General features: G+C 44.8%; 1 protein-coding gene across 1 annotated transcript in view; it reads right to left on the bottom strand.

The window, feature by feature from the left end:
• SLC9A4 (solute carrier family 9 member A4) overlaps positions 1-24,525 on the bottom strand; it is a 413,232-nt gene that overhangs the window by 10,078 nt on the left and 378,629 nt on the right. Inside the window, exon 11 of the mRNA XM_085622597.1 lies at positions 23,552-23,639. Within this exon, the coding sequence (XP_085478723.1) occupies positions 23,552-23,639 (88 nt within the window). The remainder of the gene's footprint in view (positions 1-23,551; positions 23,640-24,525) is intronic.

The raw sequence follows: 24,525 nt of genomic DNA, 5'->3' as shown, positions 1-24,525 counted from the left end.
GAAACCAAGGTAAGAAAAGGAGAGGGGAAGGGAGGGCTATACCAAGGGAACGAAAGAAGTGAGAGGAAAAGGAAAGGGAGGGAAGGTAGAGAAAGGAAGGTATGGGAGGTTATAACACAAAGTAAAGTAAATTATGTGACAATCCTGCTGGGGTAAATGGAGTGTGGAAGGACAGCTAAACAATGTTTTTTTTTCCTAATATATATCGAAACTTGAATACCTGTAAATGAACTGTAGATTTTCAGCAGTTAGGCAAGCAAAATGAAATTTAAAAAAATTGTACATCAGTGTTATTGAAACAAAGGGGCTTATTTATGAGTCCCTCCGTCACTTTTGCAAAATATGCTCCAAGTTGCTCCCTATTTACAAAGTGATGCATCTAGGCAGATGTGTTACTTTATACCTTCCTCAGGTATAACGTATGCAGGGTGGGCGTTCCCCCGCAAGTAAGCCTTGTAGAAGTGGCGCAGTGAAATCTGGTTGGTCAGTCGGGTGGACCAGGGTACCCCACACGATCGATCTTGGTTCTCGCAGCTGCCCCGCCCATCTGATCGGGCGACTCCTCATCTAGTGGTCACCGGCTGGGGTCCTAAGAAGGCGAAACCTTGAAGTAAATCATTTTGTCCTAAGAGTCAGCAGTGGAGAATAACTTGACTCAACCTGTGTGCACCAGGTGAGTGATTTAATTCTTGAAAAAATTGTGCCATTCTTGAACAGCACGAGCCTATGGGCTGTGTCTCGGTACAGTCTCCGGAATGTCTTGGTGCAGTTTTCGAACTGTCTTGCTTGAATGGCACAGCCGACAGGCTGTGTCTTGGTACGGTTTTTGGGCTGTTTTGGTTTGAACTTGGTGGATTTGTGGACCCTTTTAAAAGACACAGAGAGTTTGTGAACAGTCTACCAGGCCAACTGGAAATTTGTCCCACCCTTGAAAAGGTCTGGGACTGTTTGCGAACAATCTGCCAGGCCAATTGGTAATTTGGTCTACTCTTGAAAAGGTCTGGGGCTAGAGCCTGTCTTCTTGAACTTGATACAGTCTCCGGACTGCAGGGAGCGGTTTCCGGACCGTTTTGGTTCGGTTCTTGAACAATTTCATATTATTTATCTTTTCTTTTACTATTTTTAGCTGGTGTTATATTTGTCCGTTGGGGACAGCGTATGTGTCTTATAGTAAGATTCCTTGTTTAAGTAAGTTAGGATATTTTGGATGTCGATGTTATTCCACTGATGCTCGACTGGAAGAGAGCCAGCCTGCGCCTTCAGAGGGTTTCCCAAATTTCGACGTATACGTCAAGCATGGTATTGGCCCTATTATGTTTAGCACATTGTGGAATAAATATAAGAGGGACAATGCTGAGTTACAATGGCCACTTACTGGCTTGTTTGATGAACAAAAATTGAATTTCTTGCAGGACAAATTGTTTGCCAAAAAGAGCAGGCAGTCAATGTTTGATTCTCTAAGAGTATGGCAGAAGGAAGCGAAGCAATGGTGCATGAGGGCAGAGAAAGAGGCCCGAAAGAGACAGACGCAAACTATAACGCAGAAAGCAGTGGCCTATGAAAGGGAAAAGATAGAGAAAGGCATAGAATGTGCAGATAGGAAGTTTGGATTGCAGACTGATAAATGTTATGTTACTAGAGAAGAAGGTGATGTTTTTGTTGAAGAGCTATTGGATTCTCGCCCTCCTCCACCTTATGCTCGTGAGCGAATATACCCACAGGTTCCAACATCTCAGACCCCGGCCCCTGGTGCTGCTCTCTCTAGTATTTCTGCTTCTAGCCAAACTGCTTCAGCCCTCACTGCTCACGCCGGTAACAGGGGCGGGGCCGTTAGGTCTCCTGTTCTGTCTATCTACCGCTACACCCCCTTTCACTCCTAAAACACTGTCGCCTTTCATGATGATACCTGTCTCCTCATCTGCCCTTTCTACCTCAAGTATGACACCCCAAGCATTGCGGAATGGCGAGGCCCCTGTACGTGGGATACATGAAGGGAATTGGGCGGCAGCACAAGACCGTATGGAGAAAGTGTTGGTGCGTTCTGTAGTGGGTGATGAGGAAAAGCAAATGGTGGTGAATCAAGCAGCTCAGTGGGCCCGGAATGCGATCAATAGTGTGGAAGATGTGTGGAGTGTGATGAAAGATTATGAGCCCTTCATTCAGCAGCATGCTCTAAAGCATATGTTGGCTGCGTTGATAGGACTGTGGGAGGAGTGTTTTCAGGGTATTGCACCGCAGATCATCTATGACATACGGGACAGGGTATATGCTGCTGGTGTGACTCCCAAGGAGTTTTTTAGTAATGTAACAACATTGGTGGGTTACCGGGGCAGATTGCTTCAAAAGGTTCCGACGATAGGGACACAGCATCCCATGAGGGAGATCTATCCCATTTACCATCTTGAAATACCAGAACTGCGCGACTCCACGGACACTGTCATTAGGCCAAGAGTCGACGCTCATTTTCCAGAACAGTGGATCTATACTCCTTGTAAGAGGAGTGAGGTCCTATCCCTAAAGAGCCAGCTGCTGGACCCTCGGAAAAACCCTACTGCATATTATAAAGAATTGACGGAGGCGGCCTCCTCCACAGTGATGACATTAGCTGATATTGAGTTATTTTTTGGTCTGCTGGTATCAGTAGATATATGGAGGCAGGTTCATATGCAGGACCATGCACTGGAGTTGGGTGGCACATGGGATGAGATCAAGGCTTGGGATAAGGAGTGTAAGCCCGGCGAGATGCCGAAAGCGGAGCTCCTAGCTTTGCCGAGGCATATTATCACTTACATGCACTCCCTTATCCCGCCACGACAAGTGGATTGAGATAAGTTGACTGTGTGTAATCAGAAGAAGGACAAAAGTGTGTTTGATTTCTTTACCAGATTTGAAGGGGTGTTTTTAGACTTTAGTGGTCAGGACCTGTCACAGGAGGGTGGTGTTTGTTTGTTTGTTAATAGGTTTGCTACTAACTTGCTTCCTGAGATTGCAACTAGGTTGCAGGCTTTGGAAAGTACTTGGACAACCTCATCCCCATCAGTGACTTTGAGCATGGTACAGTACTACGAGCATAGAGAGAATGAGGACAAAGAAAAGGTGGAGAAAAAGTCAAAGGATTTGAAGACAGGGTGTTGATGCAGCAAGTTGCAAGGGGAAGTGGAAGAGGTTCGGCTTTGGCCCAGCAGCTTCCCCAGTCTAACGGGGCGGTACTTCGAGTGCACCCATTGGGCTCACCCAGTGTGCAAATTGCAAGCTGGAGGGACATTGGCAGAATGAGTTCCCAAAGCTGTTGCGGAAAGGTGAGGCCCGAGAGGTCGGGGGGAGATGCAATCAGAGAACACATCGTCTAATAGACAGAGCGGGAACTATTTGGATGACCCCGAGGGAGGCAGTACTATCATGATGACTATGACATAGATGAAGTGACGGGGATGTCTCACAGCTAGGATAGCCAGGGAGAGGGCAAGGGACCAGTTCCGGTGCCTGTAGATCAGCGCGGACCCTATGTCACTGTGGATTTACAAGGTACAACAGAGAACATTTTTGTTGATACAGGGGCTATGAATAGCTCTGTTTCCCATTTACTGGTCCCAGGGGCAGCTCTGTCTGGCCAAAACAATGTTTAGGTGGGTGTCTCGGGCGTGCCAGTTGTTAGCCCCATCTCCAAACCACTTGCTTTGACTAATGGCCCCTTTACGGTTGATTCTCCATTATTGTTAACGTCAAATTGTGGGGAGAATTTGTTGGGATTGGATTTGTTAAAAAGGTTACATGCGACAATTTTTTGTGCTCCAGACGGTGTTTACATGACTATTGGACCGCAAATGGCCCGTGCCACAAAATGCCTCGCAAAGGATGCCTCCTCCCCGCTGACTTTAAAGATGTGCCACATACACCATGGGCTACAGGAGACGCAGATGTGGGGTTACTCCAGATCCCACCGGTCTCCATACAGATTAAGGACTATGCTGTATTGCCACGTATTCCCCAATACAAGATATCACAGGCAGTAGAAAAGGCCTTATTGCAAATAACATAGGATTTGATTAAGTCTGGTGTGGTTGAAGAGACAGTGGTGAATGTGTGTAAAAGCCCTATTCTTCCTAGACTTCAAAAGACACCCTTGGATTCTTCTGATGCTCACCCTGATGTTTACCGCTTTGTAATAGACCTTAGAGAGGTGAACAAGATAGTGGTTTCCCAGTACCCTGTAGTTTCAGACATTACCACGATCTTGACAATGATTCCCCCATCAGCAAAATTATTTTTCGTGATCGATTTAAAGAATGCTTTCTTCAGCATTCCAATCCATACAAATAGTAGATATCTGTTTGGATTTGCAATAGCCGGCAGGAACTTTACATTCTGCCCTGCTCCACAAGGCTATACAGAAAGTCCTAGTCTCTATAGCCAAGCTTTGAAAGCTCAATTGGATTCTTTGGAACTTCCCCCTGGTAATTTTTTTTTTTTTTTTTAATTTTTTTTTTATTGTTTGCAGTTTGAATACATCAATAGAAACGGCATCAGCATATATACATGAAAAAATACATGAAACAAAATCAGCACAGAGTACAAAAGGATAAAATACCATCCGATAAGACTTATAAAAGCAGATTTTTTAAGATTTATGAATCTAATTCGGGGGGCTACCCGTCATCTCCCTCCATGTTGTAATCGGGGCCCACAATTTCCTACCAAAATCTCTCTTTCTCTTGCCTTTCTGCTCATATATACGACTCTCTATATTATGGATACTCAGCAGTCTTGCGAGCCACATTTGGAAAGAGGGGGCCAAAGTATCTTTCCAGCCTGACGAGATTAAAATCCGTAAAACCGCCACCGAAATGAAAACCAGCGCTACCTCACTTTGAACCAGTTTCTGCTTGTGATCACAGCCCAATAACATCAAGGTAGGAGATAGATCGATCTTATGACCTAGCAGCCCCTCCCAAAACTTACAGATTTCTCTCTGTATTAAAGACAATGAGCTGCAGTAGAAAAACATATGCAGAAGGTCAGCTTGCCCAGCATTACATCTGGGGCATCTGTCGTCCCCCCTGACCCCCCAAACGAATAGTGTCGCAGGGGAATAATAAAGATTGAATACTGTTTTATAATGTTGGGCCCTCAAATTGGTGGATCTAAAAACTTCTTTATTCAGGGATATGGCTAAGTCTAGATCAACATCCGGATCTCCCAGTTTCAGAGCTAAGATTACCTCCATTTTTTCTAGATCGTCTTGTAATTCCAATACGAATTGCTTATAAACCCCTTTAATTTTTTTACACCCGGCCAATAACAGTTCTAATAATGGGGCCTTCTCCATTAACAATGGCTTTGGTCTCAATGCCTTTAAGCACCAAGTGACTTGACCATACAAAAACCAATGCGTGACCGGAATGCCAAACCTTTGTCGAATGGCTTCAAAACTCAATGGTTCATAAACACCCCATATATCCCCGAGGGTCCTAATGCCATAATTCTTCCAGATCGATAAATTCCTGTCGGCTCCGATATACGGGAGTAAACTTGAGTTACACAGGTGGAGATAACAGTTGACTTTTGGGATTTTGCAAAATTTGGAGGCAGCCTTCCAAACCTCCCAGACCCCTTCCAGAATCTTCAAGCGGGGCCTTTTATAATACCTACGGTCCACTTCCCGCCACAACAACCCCCTTGCCTTTTCCCCGATTAACACCTCAACAATGGACGGTAAATCCTGAGCTGGTGAAGTGATGACACCAGAATCACTCTCTTGTTGAAACAAAATAGACATTTGTGTCATGAGACATGACCAATGATATAATCTCAAATTAGGGAGAGCCAAACCTCCCCTTTCCCTAGGCAGTGACATAAGGTTAGTAGATCGTCTAATCCTACCATATTGCCAGATAAATTTTATAAAAATAGATTCCAATCCTTTAATTGTAGATTCATCCAAAAATAATGGTATAGCTCTAAACAGGTAAAGGACTCGAGGAAAAAAAGACATTTTTAAAACATTTACCCTCCCAATCAAGGAGAGGTGCAAGACATCTATCCTTTTTAACTCTTTCACTATAGATTTCATAAGAGGAGGGTAATTTTCGGCTATTATTTCCTTAACTGATGCGTTGATCTTAATCCCCAGATAAATTGCGGAGTCCACATATCTCGAATCACTTTTAGCTATATTCCTAGTACAGATTATTTGAGTTTTGGACTCATTTAAAATATAGCCCGACCGCTTACCAAACTCTTCTGCTATTTCGACCAGGACCATGAGCGCCTGCTGGGGATGAACTGTAATAATTGCCAAATCATCGGCGTAGGCCAAGATTTTGCTGGTACGGCCATTACAGACCACTGGACTGATCCTGGGAGACCCCAAAATTTTCTGGATTAGAGGGTCAATGTATAAGGCAAAGAGAATCGGGGAGCAGGGGCAGCCTTGCCGGGTACCTCTCCTGATATCTATCCTCTCCGAGCTCTCACCCATAACTACCACCCTTGCAACCGGATTCACATACATAGCTTTGAGAGCTCTAATAACTATCTCCCCAAATCCTCTACCTTCCAATAGACCCCAAAGGAAGTTCCATACAACCCTATCAAAGGCTTTTTCCGCATCTAGCAGGATCATGGCCATCTCCCCTCCCCCTGCAACCTGAGCGTCAAATAACGCTATAGCTCTTCTAATATGATCGGTAGTGCTACGACCCGGGATAAATCCATGTTGCCAGGGGGAGACGAGACCGCCAATGATCCTGCCGAGCCTCTTAGCCCAAACCTTTGAATAAAGCTTGGCGTCCGCGTTAATAAGCGAGATTGGGCGATAGGAGCCAAGTTTCTCCAGGGGTTTCCCCTTCTTATGAAAAACCACAATATTGGTTTCCTGCCAAGAGGCTGGGACCACTCCAGTAAACATTATTCTATTGAATAAATCAACTAATAATGGTGTAACCACTGATTCAAGACATTTACAGACCTCCAGGGGAATCCCATCAGGGCCGGCGGCTTTACCGGAGGCTAGCTCATGCAAAGCCTCTATAATCTCTCCCCCGCTGATATCTCTGTCCAATTCCTCCTTTTCTAGGGAATTAAGACGGGGGCCAATATCCACAACCTCACCCCCCTGATTACCATCCCGTGTTTCCTCGTCATACAGGTGTTGGTAAAAGTTTTTAAAAGCCTGTAAGATCTCCTCCGTCTGCGTGAGTTCCTGACCATTTACTTCAATCCTAGAGATGATATTCCTAGCCCTCCCCTGCCTTATTTGTAAGGCTAGAACTCTGCCAGCTAGCTCACCTGTCTCATAGCGCTTGGCCTTGGTAGTCAAGTACTCTCCTGAGGCTTTCTGGGAGATCAACTTGTGTATTTCTGCTCTATTTTTTAACAGTTCACACTGGCTCTTCCTACTGTTCCCTCCCCCAGCTATCTCTCTCATATGCTGTTCTTCTGTGTCAGACAAAATACCCACTAATCTTTCTTCTTCCTTCTTATCCTCCTTCCTTATCCTTGCACCAAAACTTATAGTTTCCCCCCTTAAGGCCGCTTTAAATGACTCCCAGACGATATTCCTGAATGCGCTAAATCTATTGGCAGCGAAAAACCCATCTGCCCAATTCAAAATGTGCCCTGTATATCTCGAGTCTCCCAGTAATTGTCTCTCAAAGGTCCATCTGGTCCTGACCCGTTCAAAACCAGGCATTTCATATGACAATATCAGCGGGTTATGATCTGACAATATTTTCGGAAATTTTGTTATTCCAACCCTGCTAATTTCACTAGCTGAAATGAAGAAATAGTCTAACTTGGTGTACTTCTGATAAGGATTTGAAAAATAAGTGTAGCCCGGTTTTAGAGGTTCCTTTGTATCCCAGACGTCTATCAAGCCATGAGAATTAATAAGGGCTTTTATTGCCCTATAAACTTTTAGTTTTCGACCCTGGTACAACCCCGAATCACTCCAGTCAGCTGAAATATTAAAATCACCACACATGATTATGGGGGTAGGCCAGGAAGCTAGTTCTAATTCCATTGAGTCAAAGAGATCCGGATCGTCTTCATTTGACCCATAGACTACACAGAGGGTGGGACCACTTACTAATTCGACCAAAACCCATCTACCACAGCCATCCAACTTGGTCCTTCTAACCCCTCCCAAATGTCTTTTGGTTAAGATCGCAACCCCCCTATTAATTGAAGTTTGAGTAGAACAGGCTGCTAACTTGAATCCACTGAGAAACAGCAAATTCCTCTTTGACCATGGAAGGTGGGTCTCCTGGAGACAGAGGATATCAATTCTATTACTCTTTATAAAATGAGCCAGCCTTGTGCGCTTCCTCCAGTCATTCAGCCCACCTATATTTAGAGAGCAAACTCTAACGCAAACCATCTTGACCCAATATTAGAACAACATAATTATCCTGCCTTTCGGACTGCTTGTGCTTCTGTATCATTGATGCCAGAATCTTACCACAAAAAAACCAAGATGAAACAAACTGCATTTTAAACCCTTATTCTCCCCCTCATTAACCGCCATACCCCCAACACCCTTCAACCCTCCCAAATCTCCCTCCCTTCCAAAGAGGATCCCGCCCCTTCTGCTGACCCTCCCCCGAACCCTCCTAAGTGAAGCGCTCAGAATAAGTCTGAGCATGTGATGATGCTGCAGTATGGGTATGTGAGGACATTCACTGAGAAACAAAGACAATGAACCCCTTATATGTCCTTACTTTGATAGTAGCTTCCTATTTTGTTAAATCAAGACAAACTACAACCCAAGCCTCCGCCTAAGTATTTCTCCCACAAGCTCAGTCCAGCGCCTAATCGACTTTCTTGTCCAAAGAAAGCAGAAACTCCTTTGCTTTAACTTCTGATGAGAAGAAAAAGGTTCTCCCATCAAATATCACCTTAAACTGAGCCGGATTGATAAGATAGGCTTGAATCTTCTTCTCCTGAAATGGTTTAATCATTTCCCTCAAGCGCCACCTTCTTTCCACAGTCGTGTGGCAGTAATCCGGGCGAACAAAGAAGGAGAATCCATTGCCACTCCGTCTAGCATCCGGTCTGGCTTTTTCTGCAATAGATTGCCTCAATATAAAGTTTCCGAAAAAAATTAATACTGCTCTGGGTTTGTGGCCTTCTTTAGCATTGGTCCGAGGCTTGAAAGGGGTGCGATGAACTCTTTGTATCTCATTAGCCCAGTTCCAGCTTGAAAGTTCTGGGAATGCTTGTTCAAAGAGTTTGATGATGAATGCCTTTATATCCGACCCTTCCAAACCCTCAGGGACCCCCAGGACCCTCAGGTTATTCCTACGGAGCCTGTTCTCCATCTTCTCAACTTTCCACTGGAGATCCGTAACCTGAGAACATTGGGCATTGACTTTACACGTTGCCTCCGCTGCCTCAGCCTCCGTAGATACCACCCTCTCCTCCAGATTCGAGACTCTGTCCGCCGTATTTGTACATGAACTTCCCCCTGGTAATGTGCTGTTGCAGTACATTGATGACCTCCTTGTGGCTTCGGACACCGAAGATGGTTGTAAAAAGGCCACAGTTAAATTACTTTTACATTTGGCACACCATGGACACAATGTGTCACTTTCAAAATTTCAATATTGTCGACAGGAGGTGACCCATTTAGGTCACCTACTGTTGAAGGAGGGTCACAGACTAACACCTTAACGCATAGCTGCTATTACTAATATTCCTGTTCCTACGACCCAACTCAAGGTGCGCGCATTCATCGGAATAACTTTGTATTGTCGTCACTGGATCCCTAACTATTCCTTACTAACGAAACCCCTTCTTTACCTGACCTCCAAAGAAGTGCATGAACCCTTGCCTTGGACATCTGCATGCCAGCAAGCTTTTGAGCAATTAAAGGTTGCGCTTTGCTTTGCTCCTGTACTTGGTACTCCTGATTACGAGAAGCCTTTGTGCTTTATGTACACGAGGCAGATGGTTGCGCGCTTTCTGTTCTAACACAGGGTTTCAGTGGTGAGTAGAGACCCTGCGCATATTTCTCTGCTATTCTTGACAACGTCGTCAGAGCTCTCGCGAGCTGCCTGAGAGTTGCAGTGGCGATGGCGGTTTCTATCAGACAATCGGCAGGGCTAGTCCTTGATACTGATCTCACAGTAATGGGACCTCATGTTGTGGACACGCTATTGAATAAGACAAAGACGCAGCACTTTACTAGTGCGCGTCTGACTCGATATTGTTTGAACCAGACATTACCATCAAACAATGTGCTACTCTGAACCCAGCCATATTACTACCCCTCCCTTTGGAAAAAAAGGACAATGATGTCAATGATTGTTCATTTCGGACTTAGGAAGAAGCGAAAGGAGGGGTCGACCTGACTGATGTTCCCTTACCTGACCCCCAAGGGAAACTATATGTCGATGGCTCTTGTTTCAAACTACCAGATGGGACTACCCCTGCAGCTTATGCAATCACAACATTACACACTGTAGTTGAGACATCCCGTATCCCATACCAATCGGCCCAAGCTACAGAGTTGGTTGCTCTCCTTAGGGCTTGTGAGTTGAGTGAGGGTCTGACTGTCAATGTCTACACCGACAGCCAGTATGTCTTTGGGGTGGCCCATAATTTCGGGCGCCTCTGGGCACAGAGAAAGGGTTCTTGACCTCACATGGATTGCGAATACAGAACGGCCATTGATACACAGATAGTTGTCAGCATTGACACTTCCTTATAAGTTGGCAATAATAAAATGTAGCGCTAATAAGTCAGTGACAGATGACGTTGAAAGTGGAAATGCGTTTGCAGATCAGACAGCTAAGGACACAGCTAGATCAAAGATGAAAAAGATGTTCGTGGCAGGTCCTGCTAGGTTGGTTCCAGACAATGGAATGTTCGAGGACACATTAGAAAATGTCAGGGAAATACAGAGTGATGCGATCGTAGATGAACTGGCAATATGGGAGGAGAGTACAAGGTGTTTGGATGAGGATGGGTGCTGGACTGACCTGTCTGGTTAACAGAGATGGTTGCTGCCCAACGCATACGTGCTCCCTGTTGTGACCATGGCCCACGGTCATGCACATATTAGCGACAAAGGAATCTGTAAACTACTGGACCCAGTATGGCAGAACGATAATTTCTCTAAGGTAGCCACACACCTAGTGAAGCACTGCATGGTTTGTCTGAAACATAATCCTGGAAAAGGCACTCCTACACCCACAGGTAACTTTGCACCCCGTTCCTTCCCTTTCGAGGTTCTCCAGATGGATTTCATCGAAATGGAACGAGTTAACAATTTGAAGTATGTGCTAGTAGTGATTTGCGCATTCAGTAAATGTATTGAGGCTTACCCCACTAAAGAGAATACAGCTGTGGCGACGGCGAAGGGACTCTTAAAGGAGTTCTTTCCGCGCTATGGATTGCCACATGTGATCTGGAATGATAACGAAAGTCACTTAAATTCAAAAGTCATTGAATTGGTGTGCAAAGGCTTGCATATTAAGCAGACGTTTCATGCAGCTAAGCACCACCAGTCAGCAGGCCTGGTTGAGAAGTACAATGGTACTCTCAAACTGAAGTTAGCAAAGATTCAAGAAAGCACAGGATTGCGATGGCCAGATGCTTTACCTTTGGCTTTGTTATCTATCAGGGTGACAGCGCATTCTAGAACAGGGTTGTCCCCATATGAGGTGGTCTTTGGGTGCCCTGCCAACGTCTGGGGTGTCCCAAGACCCAGCGAGTGCCCTGTTTCATTCCCTTCTCTGATGTCTGACTGAGATGGGCGCAGACAGACAAAGAAAGTGACGTGGCCTTGCTTGAGGCGATCCTCACAGAGATAAGGGCCGCCCAAGATACTCCTGCTTCTAGTGCACAAGGATCTGAGTTTCAATGCCCATCTGACCCTGAGTTTCAACCCCTTTTTGTTGACAAGACAGTGCCTGGAGTTACCAGGTATAAACTGCGGCCCGAAAGAAGTACGGTGCACCAGCAGAACAGTCCAGGAGTTAGGGAAAGACTTGAGCTTAGGGCATAGTTGCCGTGCCTAAGGTGCCTGTATTAGATTAGAGTGAGCTACACTGGTGCACTGCCCTCGACACTGGACAGGATTGTTAAGGGTACTTGCCCAGGAAGGAGGGTGCCCTATCCTGAAAGAGGAGGATTTGTTTTCCAGCAAGGGCTGCGATCGCGCAGCTTCCCCGTGGGAGTGCTTCATAGCACCGTCGTTGATGAACAATAGAAGCCTACCAGCGAGGCTCTAGACGGACGCTGGGTGACTTGTGCCCCTCTGGTCGGTTGTATTTTTGTGGCTCCAATTCCTAAGGTTTCTTTCTATGTATCCATTTGGCCATTCAGTCATGATGGAGGAACTGCCCCTGGTGGTTCCTCCATTACAGCAGAATGGTCCTGTGTGGTCTAGTTGGTCTACTGGGAGTAGGGTAGTAGTGGTAGTAGTCATCCTCATAGTAACGCTAACACTATTTGGGGTGGTCTGGTATTTAGAAGAGCAGAATCCTGTGCACACCTTGATAGGGACTACCCCGGCTGCACCTGAGCACCTCTTTGTTACACTGGCCCCGCATAAAGACAGACATAGATAGACCTATACCGAGAATGCTTTCCTGCAGATGCTTCATCAGGAACACAGTATCACTAATGCCCCTCAGTTATGCACAAGAATGATTTACTGGTGTCATTGCCCCTGTCATACTTGGGTAGCTGTGAGGCATGGTTCCAATTGCTTTCTATGGTATACATGCACTATCATGCTGACGCTATGAAAATGGTACAGTCTGATTACGAAGCAGTGTTGGAGCTTATAGTGATACATCAGGGATATACCCCTGAGGCAGATGGCAAGGAGCGTACCCTACATCCTGAAGCTTACATGAACATTTTCATAGCTAATGAGAATGTCACTTTGCTACAAAATGAAATGCTGGATTTCCAAGGATATAATGCTACTGAATACTTTAAATGTTTCCGGGAACAAAATATCACTGAAGACAAAGCCATGCCCCTCCCTGTGATCATTGCAACAGCTAGTTACTGTATTGAAGGCTCAGGTAGCATTCCAGTAGGACAGAGCAGTTGTAACTACACATACCGATTGAACACTACTAGTAGCCCACCTTTGCTTACACCTCCGAATGTATGCTTCATCTGTGGGGAACAGGCTTATACATGGGTTCCCAGGGGATGGTCTAGCCTGTGTTATGTCTCTTTCCTCTTACCTCCCATTTATTTTGCACCGTTTAATTATCACAAGGATCACAGCCTACAGCGTAGGGATCTCCATTTGCATCGAGTTAAAAGAGTTGTCAACCAAGACGATATTGATCAGACAGACACATCCCTACAGCAATTTACTGACATAATGACGAACATTCTGCCGTTTTGGGGTCCCATGTTCAATAGTTCTAATAATTGTCGCCTTGTCAGAGTAGTTGAGGGAGTTATTAATACTACTGCAGGTTTATTGACTAATTTTACAGTTGAGCTTCAGGCTACGAGCTCATTGCTCTTCAAAACCGGATGGTTTAGGTGTCATTCTTGCTGATAGGGGTGGAGCCTGCCACATCATCGGCAGCAGCTGCTGTGTGTACATTCCTGATAATGCCCCTAATGAGTACTCCTCAATACAGAAATTACACATACTTGCTTCAGATATCCATCAGGATAATGGTTCATGGTCCCTCACAGGGTGGCTTTGGGGTCTGCTGACATCATGGGATTGGAAGATACTACTAGTCCTACTATCTATCGCAGGTGTCATCTTTACATGTTGCTTATGTATTAATTGCCTTCCATCCTGTTGCACCTATTGTGGGAGTAAACTCACTCCTATCCCTAATTTGTCAAGACGTGATAGCAAGGTCTTTACTATGATGATGCAGGATATCCAAGACATGATGCTCATTGATGAGGGCATTTTTGAATACTAATTGGATTTTGATACTCATGTGTTGCTTTATTCTCCCTTGTAACTTGAGTGGCTATACATTTTCAGTCTCCCCACTTAGAATTGTAAAGACCCTAACGGATAGCCTCAATAAAGCATTTAGCCACCCATGCTAAAAGGAGGGTATGTTAGGTTTGAAAATCCCATTTCTGAAATGCACTTGTTTCATGCCATATTAGGTTAGCAGTGTGTGGCTAAATAGACACCATTTGTATTCACTTTATGAGACCCACTGAATTATCCACGTAATGTGCAGGCTTCAGTTAGCGAGTGTGACTCCATTTTGTATTTCGTAATCCCTGTTAGGCTGCTTAGGCTCTGCCCGAAGTAGGCCTCATTATTCCGTATTGCTTGCCTCAGCAGAACACTGTACGTATTATTTTCTCTTCTGTTCAAGGATGCTTCCCGACTTACTAATAAATAGGCCATTCTGTCCTCGCATACCTATCCGCGTGTGTAGTTCTGCTCCCACGTTAGGAGACGCTGAGACTCAGCACTGTAACCTTGAACTGCAGATAGCATGTACCCATCTGGCAGGTGGTAGCTCATCCTTCTGTGATGCCTTTGTTCATATTCGGCCCAGGTCAGTAACTTTCCACTGTGGGCGTGGTTGGGAGTTCTTGGGAAGAATCATTATTGTTGCAGACTGTTGGGGGGTCAGTCTCTCAGCAGACATCTTAGAGTGCAGGTCAGATTGGACTCCTCTGCAGAGTATTGCTAATACAACATGTTTGTACTCTCTACTGTCTGACCGACTCTTCATTCTGGGAAGGCATAGCAGGTGGTTGTAAGTAATCCGGGTGGCCACTTCCTTCAGAGAGAAAAACAACGGTACATGAATAAGGTATGCACATACAGTAATAATGCCTCCAGAATGAAATTAAAAACATGCTACAAACACATGCACAAGGGGTTAGTGCAACTCAAGAGATGCATGGCCAGACAAATATAATAAGCAGACTTGTGACACACGTGACATATACAAAACATACTGGTGTCATTGGTGGTAACCAGCCACCGTAGAAAATGGCGCAATCGAACTCACCTAATTCAGGTTCAAGTCACACCTCATCAATAGTTAGGCAGAGCAACGATTGTTACAAAACTTAATGTCATGCTGGTTTTGAGGAGAGAAAGGGGGAAGATAAAAAACCAGATGGGTATAAGCAAAGATGGAAGGCTGCACAAGGATGAGCATCCTGTCAAAGGGGCATAGGTCTCTGGTGCCAAAGGGGGGAAGTGGGAAGAACAGTGGGGACCACTTACTTACAGTTTTTCTGGAAAACAGTTGCCGGGAACCTACCCCTAATTCTGCCCCGTTGGGAGGAAGCAAGGTGTGTGAAGCAAGTAGGTTTAAGCAGCAGGGAAACAACCCAGAAGTCGAGGGACATGCGGTGGCCATCTTTGAAGGGGGTTGAAGCTACAAGGTCACATGTAAAACTGCGTCAGCCATCTTAGAACATGGAATGCATGTGGCATCCACAGGTCGATAAATAAACAGCAGCCAACTTTGAAGGGGTAGAAGCTTAAAGCTATTGATTAAACCTATGGCGGCCATCTTATAACGTGGAATGCGCATAGCATCCAAAAGGTGAGTACTGTATTGGATGGGTAACGCGTGGGCGTGTATGCGCTAAAGTGTGCCCACCCTTGTGGCATATCTTGAAGCTAACGCAAATGGCAATGTAAAAAGGGGTGAAGGAAGTACCCAATTGACCAACATTATCAGTCCGCAGGCCGAAGTCAGACAACCATAGTGGGACACACAGTTGATGCAGTGGAGTGATTTCAAGTGGGTGAAGTTTCGGCATTGGGATGTAAACACTGACATCTCTACATGTGATAAATACCGATGGGATGTCATGATAGTTATCACACCTAAGAGGTGAAGAAGGGAGTCAACATGGCCATGGTGATAGGGACTGTATGAAGCCAGGCTTGGTTATTGTGGCAAAGTAGATTGTGTTCAAGGGATACTAAGTCCCCACTGATGATGGCTAGTATCTGCAGTCAGTGAAATCATCTGCATGCAGTGGGAATCAAGAGGGCAGATAGCGGGGGGAGGAGGCTTTAATTATTTACCTCCCCTTGGAATATCCTCATTGAGCCCATCTCTGTCGCAGGATAGTCTGAAAATTCTGCGTTGCACTCTCCGGCAGAGACCCTGTTTGCTAAGATTAGGGTGGGCCTCAATCACTGTCCACCTTAAGCTATCAGGTGCATGTCTCTTATCTGTGAAATGTTGACAGAGTTTGGTAGTTAGTCTGTTGCAGCGTATGTTGCTTCGGTGCTATATAATCCTGACCTTCACTGCCCTGGTTGTCATACCAATGTACCTCTGTTTACAAGGGCAGGTGATGGTGTTCATACAATTGCTGATGTTACAATTGGTGTGAGATGTTTTGACCCATCTAAAATTAGGCGATAGCTGTAGTTCTTTGGTTCTCTCAGTAAGAGGGCACACACAACACGAGCCACACGCTGAGTTACCTATGACCAGCGGTAGACCCCATAAAGTTGGTTGGTTATTGTGGCGTGCACCAGGGTGGGGAGGTGTGTGGACCAAAAGGTCCTTTAAGTTGCTGGTACGTTTGAACGCAAACCTGGGAGGGGCCAGTGCCAGGTTCCCTGTCTGTGGAATACCTCAGTTCTTTCTAATGATCTGTTTAATCATGTTTGAATGTGGCGTGAAGGCCGTCACACAGGTCAGTATCTCCTCCTCAGTTTTGGGTATTTTCTCGAGTAAGGCCGCCCTGTTATTGTTCCTGGCCCTCTTCCTGGCAGTGTTAATGCTATGTACTGGGTAATCCCTTTGTATTAGGTTGTGTGTGAGTTGTGATGCCACATCGTCATAATCCCGGGTGGTACTGCAATTATGCCTAAGGTTGTCCCTAAGAGCCTTTGGATGATGGCTCCCATACAGTAACAAACTGTTACGGTCAGTTGGTTTTTTGTGGACCGTGGTGTGTAATCTACCCTCCGAGATGGTGTTTGTGAAGCGGAAGTACAGGTTAAGAGTGTTCACCCACCTACAGAAATCATTACATGTATGTACATCCCCTTCCCGAATACTAAGATGTTGTCTATGTACCTTCAACGTAGGAGTATGTTCTGGAAGAATGGGTTGGAGATGTCGAAAATTCACCTTGCCTCAAAAGCTGCCATGTACAGGCAGGCCTGGCTGGGTGCAAAGGTGCTCCCCATCAATGTGCCCTGTGTTTGGTGATAAAGTTACCTTTTGAATTGAAATACATTTTGGGTCAGTGCTAAAGAGGCACACTCCATAATGAAGCTGATCGGTGTGGGAGAGACCCAATCAACTGACCACAGTGCTGCTTCCACAACCTCAAGTGTAGCCCCCTGTTGAATGTTTCTATATAGGGACTCCACATCGAGTGTCACTAGTAGTTGGATCTCCTGGTCAGTATCAATAGTATTGATAAGTTGCAGGACGTCCATGGTGTCCTGCAAGAATGATGGGGTTTTCTGGACCACTGGTTGGAGGAAGTGGTCGCAGAACCTAGAGAGGGGTTTGAGTAAGGAATCAATCCCGGAGACAATTGACCGTCTGGGTGGGGGAATCCAATTTTTATGGATCTTAGGGAATACATAGAAGTAAGGTACCTTAGGTTCTTTCTTGACCAGGAAGTCCGCCTCATTCTTGCTGATCCAACCCTCAGTCTCAGCAGTGTGCACCATGGAGTTGATATAAGTGGTTAAAACCCCTGTTGGGTCATGATCAATGGGGGTATAATACTGGTGATTGGATATTTGCGCCAAGCACTCTCTATCATAATCGTCAGTGGATAAGATCTTGTTGGCTGATTTGATCGTGATAGAGGTGTCATTAGCTAAGGTGTTAACTACTTTTGTTTCAACATAGGAGAGATTGTAGAAAGGTCATTTCTTATTCCCCTGGGTTGTCTCCTTTAGGACTGCCTGCTCAAAAGTGAGGGTCTCGTGCGGAATTTGGCCGACATGAGGAGGGAATTTAGAAGGGTTATGTAAACCTGAGTCATACCTTGACTGTTCCGGTTTGCTCTGGAAGAAGGCCCTTAAGCGTATCTTCCTAAAGAACTGGTGTAACTCAGAGGACTCCCAGAAGTCGTCCTGTTTGGGGGTGGGGACAAGCCCACGTCCTTTTTCTAGGATTTCTGTCTCCGTCGTTGTCAGAGGCCTGGGGGATAGGTTCACTATTAATTTTGTTTGCCTGTCTGACTCGGTTGTTGAGGTGGGGCCTGCACTGTACCCTCTTGTTGCCTCTTCTTCGTGCTCTTCCTCTGCCCCAACCTCTGTCTAAAAAGGAAGGGGAATCAGAGGTTGTGGGGAGAATTGTTATGGTCCATGTGTAAACATGGGGTATTGCCTATAATGGGGGCCTGGAGGGCCTTGGAACTGTGGCCCCTCATAACTGAGGAACGGGGTTTGAGAATTGCATCTAAGCCCGCCACTCCCCCAACTGTCAGTACTGGAGTTGCAGTTAGATGAGCCCTGTCTGCGAGAGACCCGACTCTCATCTGATGAGATGACTCCCCCTGGCGGGGTGCAATCGTCCTTGAGGTAAGGGTACACTTTCTCTTTCTCAGATTTTTTTATGTTCTTTTGCAATTTTATGATTTTCTGTTTCATTAGAAACTCCTTGTGATTGGTTATGTCATTGTTGATCTTTGCCAGTTTATTTTCGTATGCCGATTTCTGGATACTGGTCTTTAATGCTTCCTCAGCGATTTGGATCCTCACTAGTAGGGCATGCCCCAAGCGTTTGGCGGTGTTGATTACCAGAATCAGCCAGTCCCTGGTTCATTTCCAAGCTACCAGGGACCATTCTTTTTTTAACGTTGCATTCTCTAGGAACAGCCTGGGGAAGTTGCTCACTAGTAGTCCATTGAGGCAATATTTGCTCTCAAATAATCAGTCATGATGGCACGATGAAGGGAGATCTTGACCCACTCTTTTTTCATAGCTGTGAGTGACAGCCAGTTGCCTCCCTGGGTACCCAAGGCACCACTATCTGTTCCTAATAAAGATGGTGTCTGAAGAATTTCTGCCATCATGTCATCTCCAAAGCTCAGGCTTTGGTTGTTTTCCATCGTGAGGAGGGGCTCTCAAAGGCAAAGGGGTCCGAGAGGAAGACTTCTCCTATGGGGGAAAGTGAATCCCACGGTTGTTACCGCGCTCAAGTACTCAATACAAATGAGGGAGAAGAGGTGCATATAGGTCCAGCATACAGGCCCCAATAAGTACAATGTAGCACCGAAGGAGTATGCAGTTCCTATAGGGTGGGGAAAGAAGAGAAGGAGGCTAGGTTGGTCAACATCCTTATTCAGTCGTGGAGTGTGGGTGTCTCCCAATTTGGGTAGTGGGGCCCTCACACAACCATTTGGGTGTCATGCTTCATCATAGGAATTGCTCTTCATCAGGCTGGCGCTGCAATGCCTGATGGGCACCCTTTGAGGTGCTCTTTGTCGGAGATCTTTTTTTCCCACCTGGATGGACAATTGTTTCCGGGATTGATTCTTTACTCGAACCCCTCTCCAAGTTCTGCAACCACTTCCTCTAACCAGTGGTCCAAAAGACCCCACAATTCTTGCAGGACACCAGGGATGTCCCGAGACTTATCAATACCATTGACACTGACCAGGAGATCCAACTACTAGTGACACTTGATGTGGAGTCCCTATATACAAACATTTTTGAGGTTGTGGAAGCAACACTGTGGTCAGTTGATTGGGTCTCTCCCACACCGATTAGCTTCATTATGGAGTGTGCCTCTTTAGCACTGACCCAAAGTTTCTTTCAATTCAAAAGGCAACTTTATCACCAAACACAGGGCACATGATGGGGAGCACCTTAGCACCAAGCCTAGCCTGCCTGTACATGGCAGCCTTTGAGGCAAGGTGCATTTTCAACATCTCCAACCCATTCTCCCAGAACATACTCCTATCGCGAAGGTACATAGATGACATCTTGGTATTCTGGAAGGGGGGTGTACAGACATGTAACGGGTTCTGTAGGTGGGTGAACACTCTCAACCCATACTTACGCTTCACAAACACCATCTCTGACACTCGTATACCATTTCTGGACTTGGAGATAACACTGACGGAGGGTATATTACACACCACGGTCCATATAAAACCAACTGATCATAACAGTTTGTTACTGTATGGAAGCCATCATCCAAAGGCTCTTAGGGACAACCTTCCGTTTGGGCAGTTCCTGCGCCTTAGGTGTAATTGCAGCACCACCCGGGATTATGACGATGTGGCATCACAACTCACACGTAACCTAATACAAAGGGATTACCTTGTACAAATCATTAAAACTGCCAGGAAGAGGGCCAGGAAAAATAACAGGGAGGCCTTACTAGAGAAAATGCCCAAAACTGAGGAGGACATACTGACCTGTGTGACGACATTCACCCCACATTCGAACAGGATTAAACAGATCATTAGTAAGAACTCGGGCATCCTACAGTCAGGGAACCTGGCACTGGCCCCTCCCAGGTTTGCGTTCATACATACCAGCAACTTGAAGGACCTTTTGGTCCACACACATCCCCGCCCTGATACACGCCATAATAACCAACCAACTTGATGGGGTCTACCTTCGGTCACAGGTCACTCAGTGTGTGGCTCGTGTTCTGTTTGCCCTCTTACTGAGAGAACCAAATAACTACAGCTTTCGCCCAAATTTAGATTGGTCCAAAGGTCTCACACCAATTGCATCACCAACAATTGTATTTACACCATTACCGGCCCTTGTAAACAGAGGTACATTGGCATGACAACCAGGACAGTGAAGGTCAGGATTATGGAGCACCGAAGCAACATACGCTGCAACAGACTAACTACCAAACTCTGTCAACATTTCACAGATAAGAGACATGCACCTGATAGCTTAAGGTGGACAGTGATTGAGACCCACCCTAATCTTAGCAAACAGGGTCTCTGCCGGAGAGTGCAATGCTGGATTTTCAGACTATCCTGCGACAGAAATGGGCTCAATGAGGATATTCCGTGGGGGGAAGTAAATAGTTAGAGCCATCTCCCCCCACTATCTGCCCTCTTGATTCCCACTGCATGCAGTTGATGTCACTGACTGTAGATACTGGCCATCACCAGCAGGGACTTAGTATCCCTTGAACATGATCTACTTTGCCACAATACCCAAGCCTGGCTTCAAACAGTCCCTGTCGCCATGGCCATGAGGACTCCCTTCTTCACCTCTTATGTCTGATAACTATCATGACATCTCATCTGGATTTTTCACATGTAGAAGTGTAAGTGTTTACATCCCAATGCTGGGACTTCACCCACTTGAAATCACTCCACTGCGTGACCTGTGTGTCCCACTATGGTTGTCTGACTTCAGCTTGCAGACCGATAATGTCGGTCAATTGGGTACTTCCTTCACCCCTTTTTACATTGCCAATGGCCTCAAGATGTCCCACAAGGGTTGGTCACACTTTAGCGCATACACATGCCCTCGTGACACATCCAATAGAGTATCCACCTTTTGGATGCTATGCGCTTTCCACGTTATAGGATGGCAGCCATAGCTTTAATCAATAGCTTTAAGCTTCTACCCCCTTCAAAGTTGGCTGCCATATATTTATCGAACTGTGGATGCCACATGCATTCCACGTTCAAGGATGGCAGACACCATTTTAACCGGGAGCTTGTAGCTTCAACCCCCTTCAAAGATGACTGCTGCATGTTCCTCTACCTTCCACTTCCGGGTTGATTCCCTGCTACTTAAAGTCACTGGCTTCACACAACTTGCTTCCTCTCAACTAGGCAGAAAGAGGGGTATGTTCCCGACACCTGTTTTCCAGGAAAACTGTAAGTAAGTGGTCCTCGCTGTTCTTCCCCCTCCCCCCTTGGCATCAGAGTCCTATGCCACTTTGACAGGATGCTCATCCTTTGGTAGCCTTCCATCTTTGCTTATACCCATTGTGTTTTTAACTTCCCCCTTTCTCTCCTCAAAACCAGCATGGCGTTAACTTTTGTAACAATCGTTGCTCTGTCTAACTATTGATGAGGCTTGACTTGAACCCGAATTAGGGGAGTTCCATCACGCAATTTCCTATGATGGCTGGTTACCACTAATGAGACCAGCATGTTTTGTATATGTCACGTCTACCACAAGTCTGCTTATTGTGTTTGCCTGGCCATGCACCTCTTGAGTTGCACTAACCCCTTGTGCATGTGTTTGTGGCATGTTTTTAATTTCATTTTGGAGGCATTATTACTGTATGTGCATACCTTATTCAAGTACCGTTGTTTTTCTCTCTCTGTTTTGTATCTCATTAGGTTGGTCCCATGATTTGTATTATTAAGGTACCTTATTGATAGCTCATCAGAGTGATTAGTTCATTTTCCATAACCAATCACATGTGTAGATAGTCCTTCAAGATAGGTTCTGAAGAATTGCCGAGTGATTTACACACATAGGGAAAGAAACATGTTGACCATGAATCGGCACATATAGACACCTCCGAACATTATAATCGGCTGTATCCCTATTCTGTTTTTAATTGAGACGAGTGGGCTCGCAGATTGAAATTTATTTTGGAGCACAACCTCGCCTGATTTTATTTCTTCTCACATCTACACCACTAGGCCCCTTCCACACACCTCACCTATAAGGCTGTGTGATGGCCCCTCTTCCCAAATTGGGAGACACCCACACTCCACTACTGAGTAAGGGTGTAGACCAACCTAGCCTCCTTCTCTTCTTTCCCCACCCTACAGGAACTGCATACTCCTTCAGTGCTATTAATTGGGGCCTGTATGCTGGACCTATATGTGTCCCTTCTCCCTCATTTGTATCGAGTACTTGTATTAATTGTAAAAAAGTTTTCAATCTTTGGTAATTGTTTGCATGCTTCTCAATATATCCTAAATATGCACTACTTCACTGCTCATTTGTCATCTATAGTCACTTGAGCTGTTATTTACATCTTTCTTCTGTCCACTTCATCATCAAATTTGGAGCAATGGGTCAGCTAAGTTGAGTCTCTGTCTATCGAGCACTGTCAGTGATGGCATTTTGCATGATCACATGTTCACATCCACCCACAAATAAGAGCACCTAAGTTTACTTTGCAATGTTTTTTTCTCTTTCTAATAGTTATCTATTTTTGATTTTTAAATGATCATTGTATATATAGACAATGCCTTCATAATGTTATGTAATGTTGTTTGGCATATTTAAACTGCTTGTTCACCTAAGTTTCTTGGTATTCTGCAAATAAAACTAGAAGCAAATGATTTAAACTTCACATGTTACAAATGATGGATTACAATTAAAGGTCCTGTGGTACCTTGGCTCATCAGGCATACCTGTGGACTGTGGTTCAGACTGGATAGAGGAGTTAAAATATTATTTTCATCAAAATTTTACAAATTCAAATTGTTAGTTTTTAAAAGTTCTGAGACATGGAAATGTTGTTATTAAGACTAAGCTTGTTTGAAAATTGTTTGTTTAAGCTATACTGCCCTGTTCTGGAGAGATATTGTCCCTAATGCCCATGGTGTCACACCTTCGTTACATCAATAGTATGTGCCTGGTCTAGGGAAAAATAGAGTTAGGTGTCATAAATTAACATATTACCTTTGAATGCAAATCTCATTGCCTCTTCTCTATGAGAAAATGATCTGTTATTAGGGAACGAGAGGTATCGCTCATTTTTGGCAGTCACCTGTAAAAAATATGAAAAACACAAGTATTACATTTATGACTATATCATTAAGACTTAGGCACATCAGGCTGTGGGGTTCAAAGTTAAATCCCCTTGAATGTAATTGAATATGTGACGCTTCGTGTGTGTGAGTTCCAAGAAATACACCTTTAAAACAGAAAATGGTTTCAGACTAAAGATGATGGTCATCAATAGACAAAGAAAAAGAAATATACTGAGGTGAGAAATATTTTGTTAAAGTACGGAGGAAAAATGTGGAGGAAGTATATTTAGATAATCTACTTTATAGCAAAGTTAGATATTTACATAAATGAAAACAATTTGGCAGTATTGCTTGATTGCTGAAATTTAAGATTTCAAGAAGAACTGGGGCTTGGATACCTCTGAGAGCATGTAACTACAATTAACCCCTTACAAAATCATAGGTTTGAAGGATTCACACAAACAATTTACAGGTATTTTGCCATTCCGGAAATACACATAATGCTAATCCTGCCAATGGTAGGAGCAAGTACCTTAGCAGGGGTGGGAAAATGGCCACCATCCGCATATTTCATGGGTATGCATTTGACGGATATTCTTCATAGCATAAAGTGATGATAATAAAATACCAGTTAAAAAAAATAGACAAATACACATTTCCACAATCTGTACTAAAATGAATTTTCCACAAGGCAGAGCATTCACATGATGCCAAATATAATGGAAAAATCATTTACTAGAGTTATTTCAGATCTACTTAATCCATACTCTTCTCTTAAATTGAGATGAGGTGTGAGTGTCACTTATTACCACCTAATTTATTTTTGCTTTGCAATCCTGTACACTTACAATAGAATAAGCACATCCATAGATTTAAGTTTATGATCAGTTTAAACTTTCAGTG

This window comes from Triturus cristatus, chromosome 8 (assembly GCF_964204655.1).
Source record: "Triturus cristatus chromosome 8, aTriCri1.1, whole genome shotgun sequence".
Taxonomy (NCBI): Eukaryota; Metazoa; Chordata; class Amphibia; order Caudata; family Salamandridae; genus Triturus; species Triturus cristatus.
This window is presented reverse-complemented; position numbering and strand designations above follow the sequence as displayed.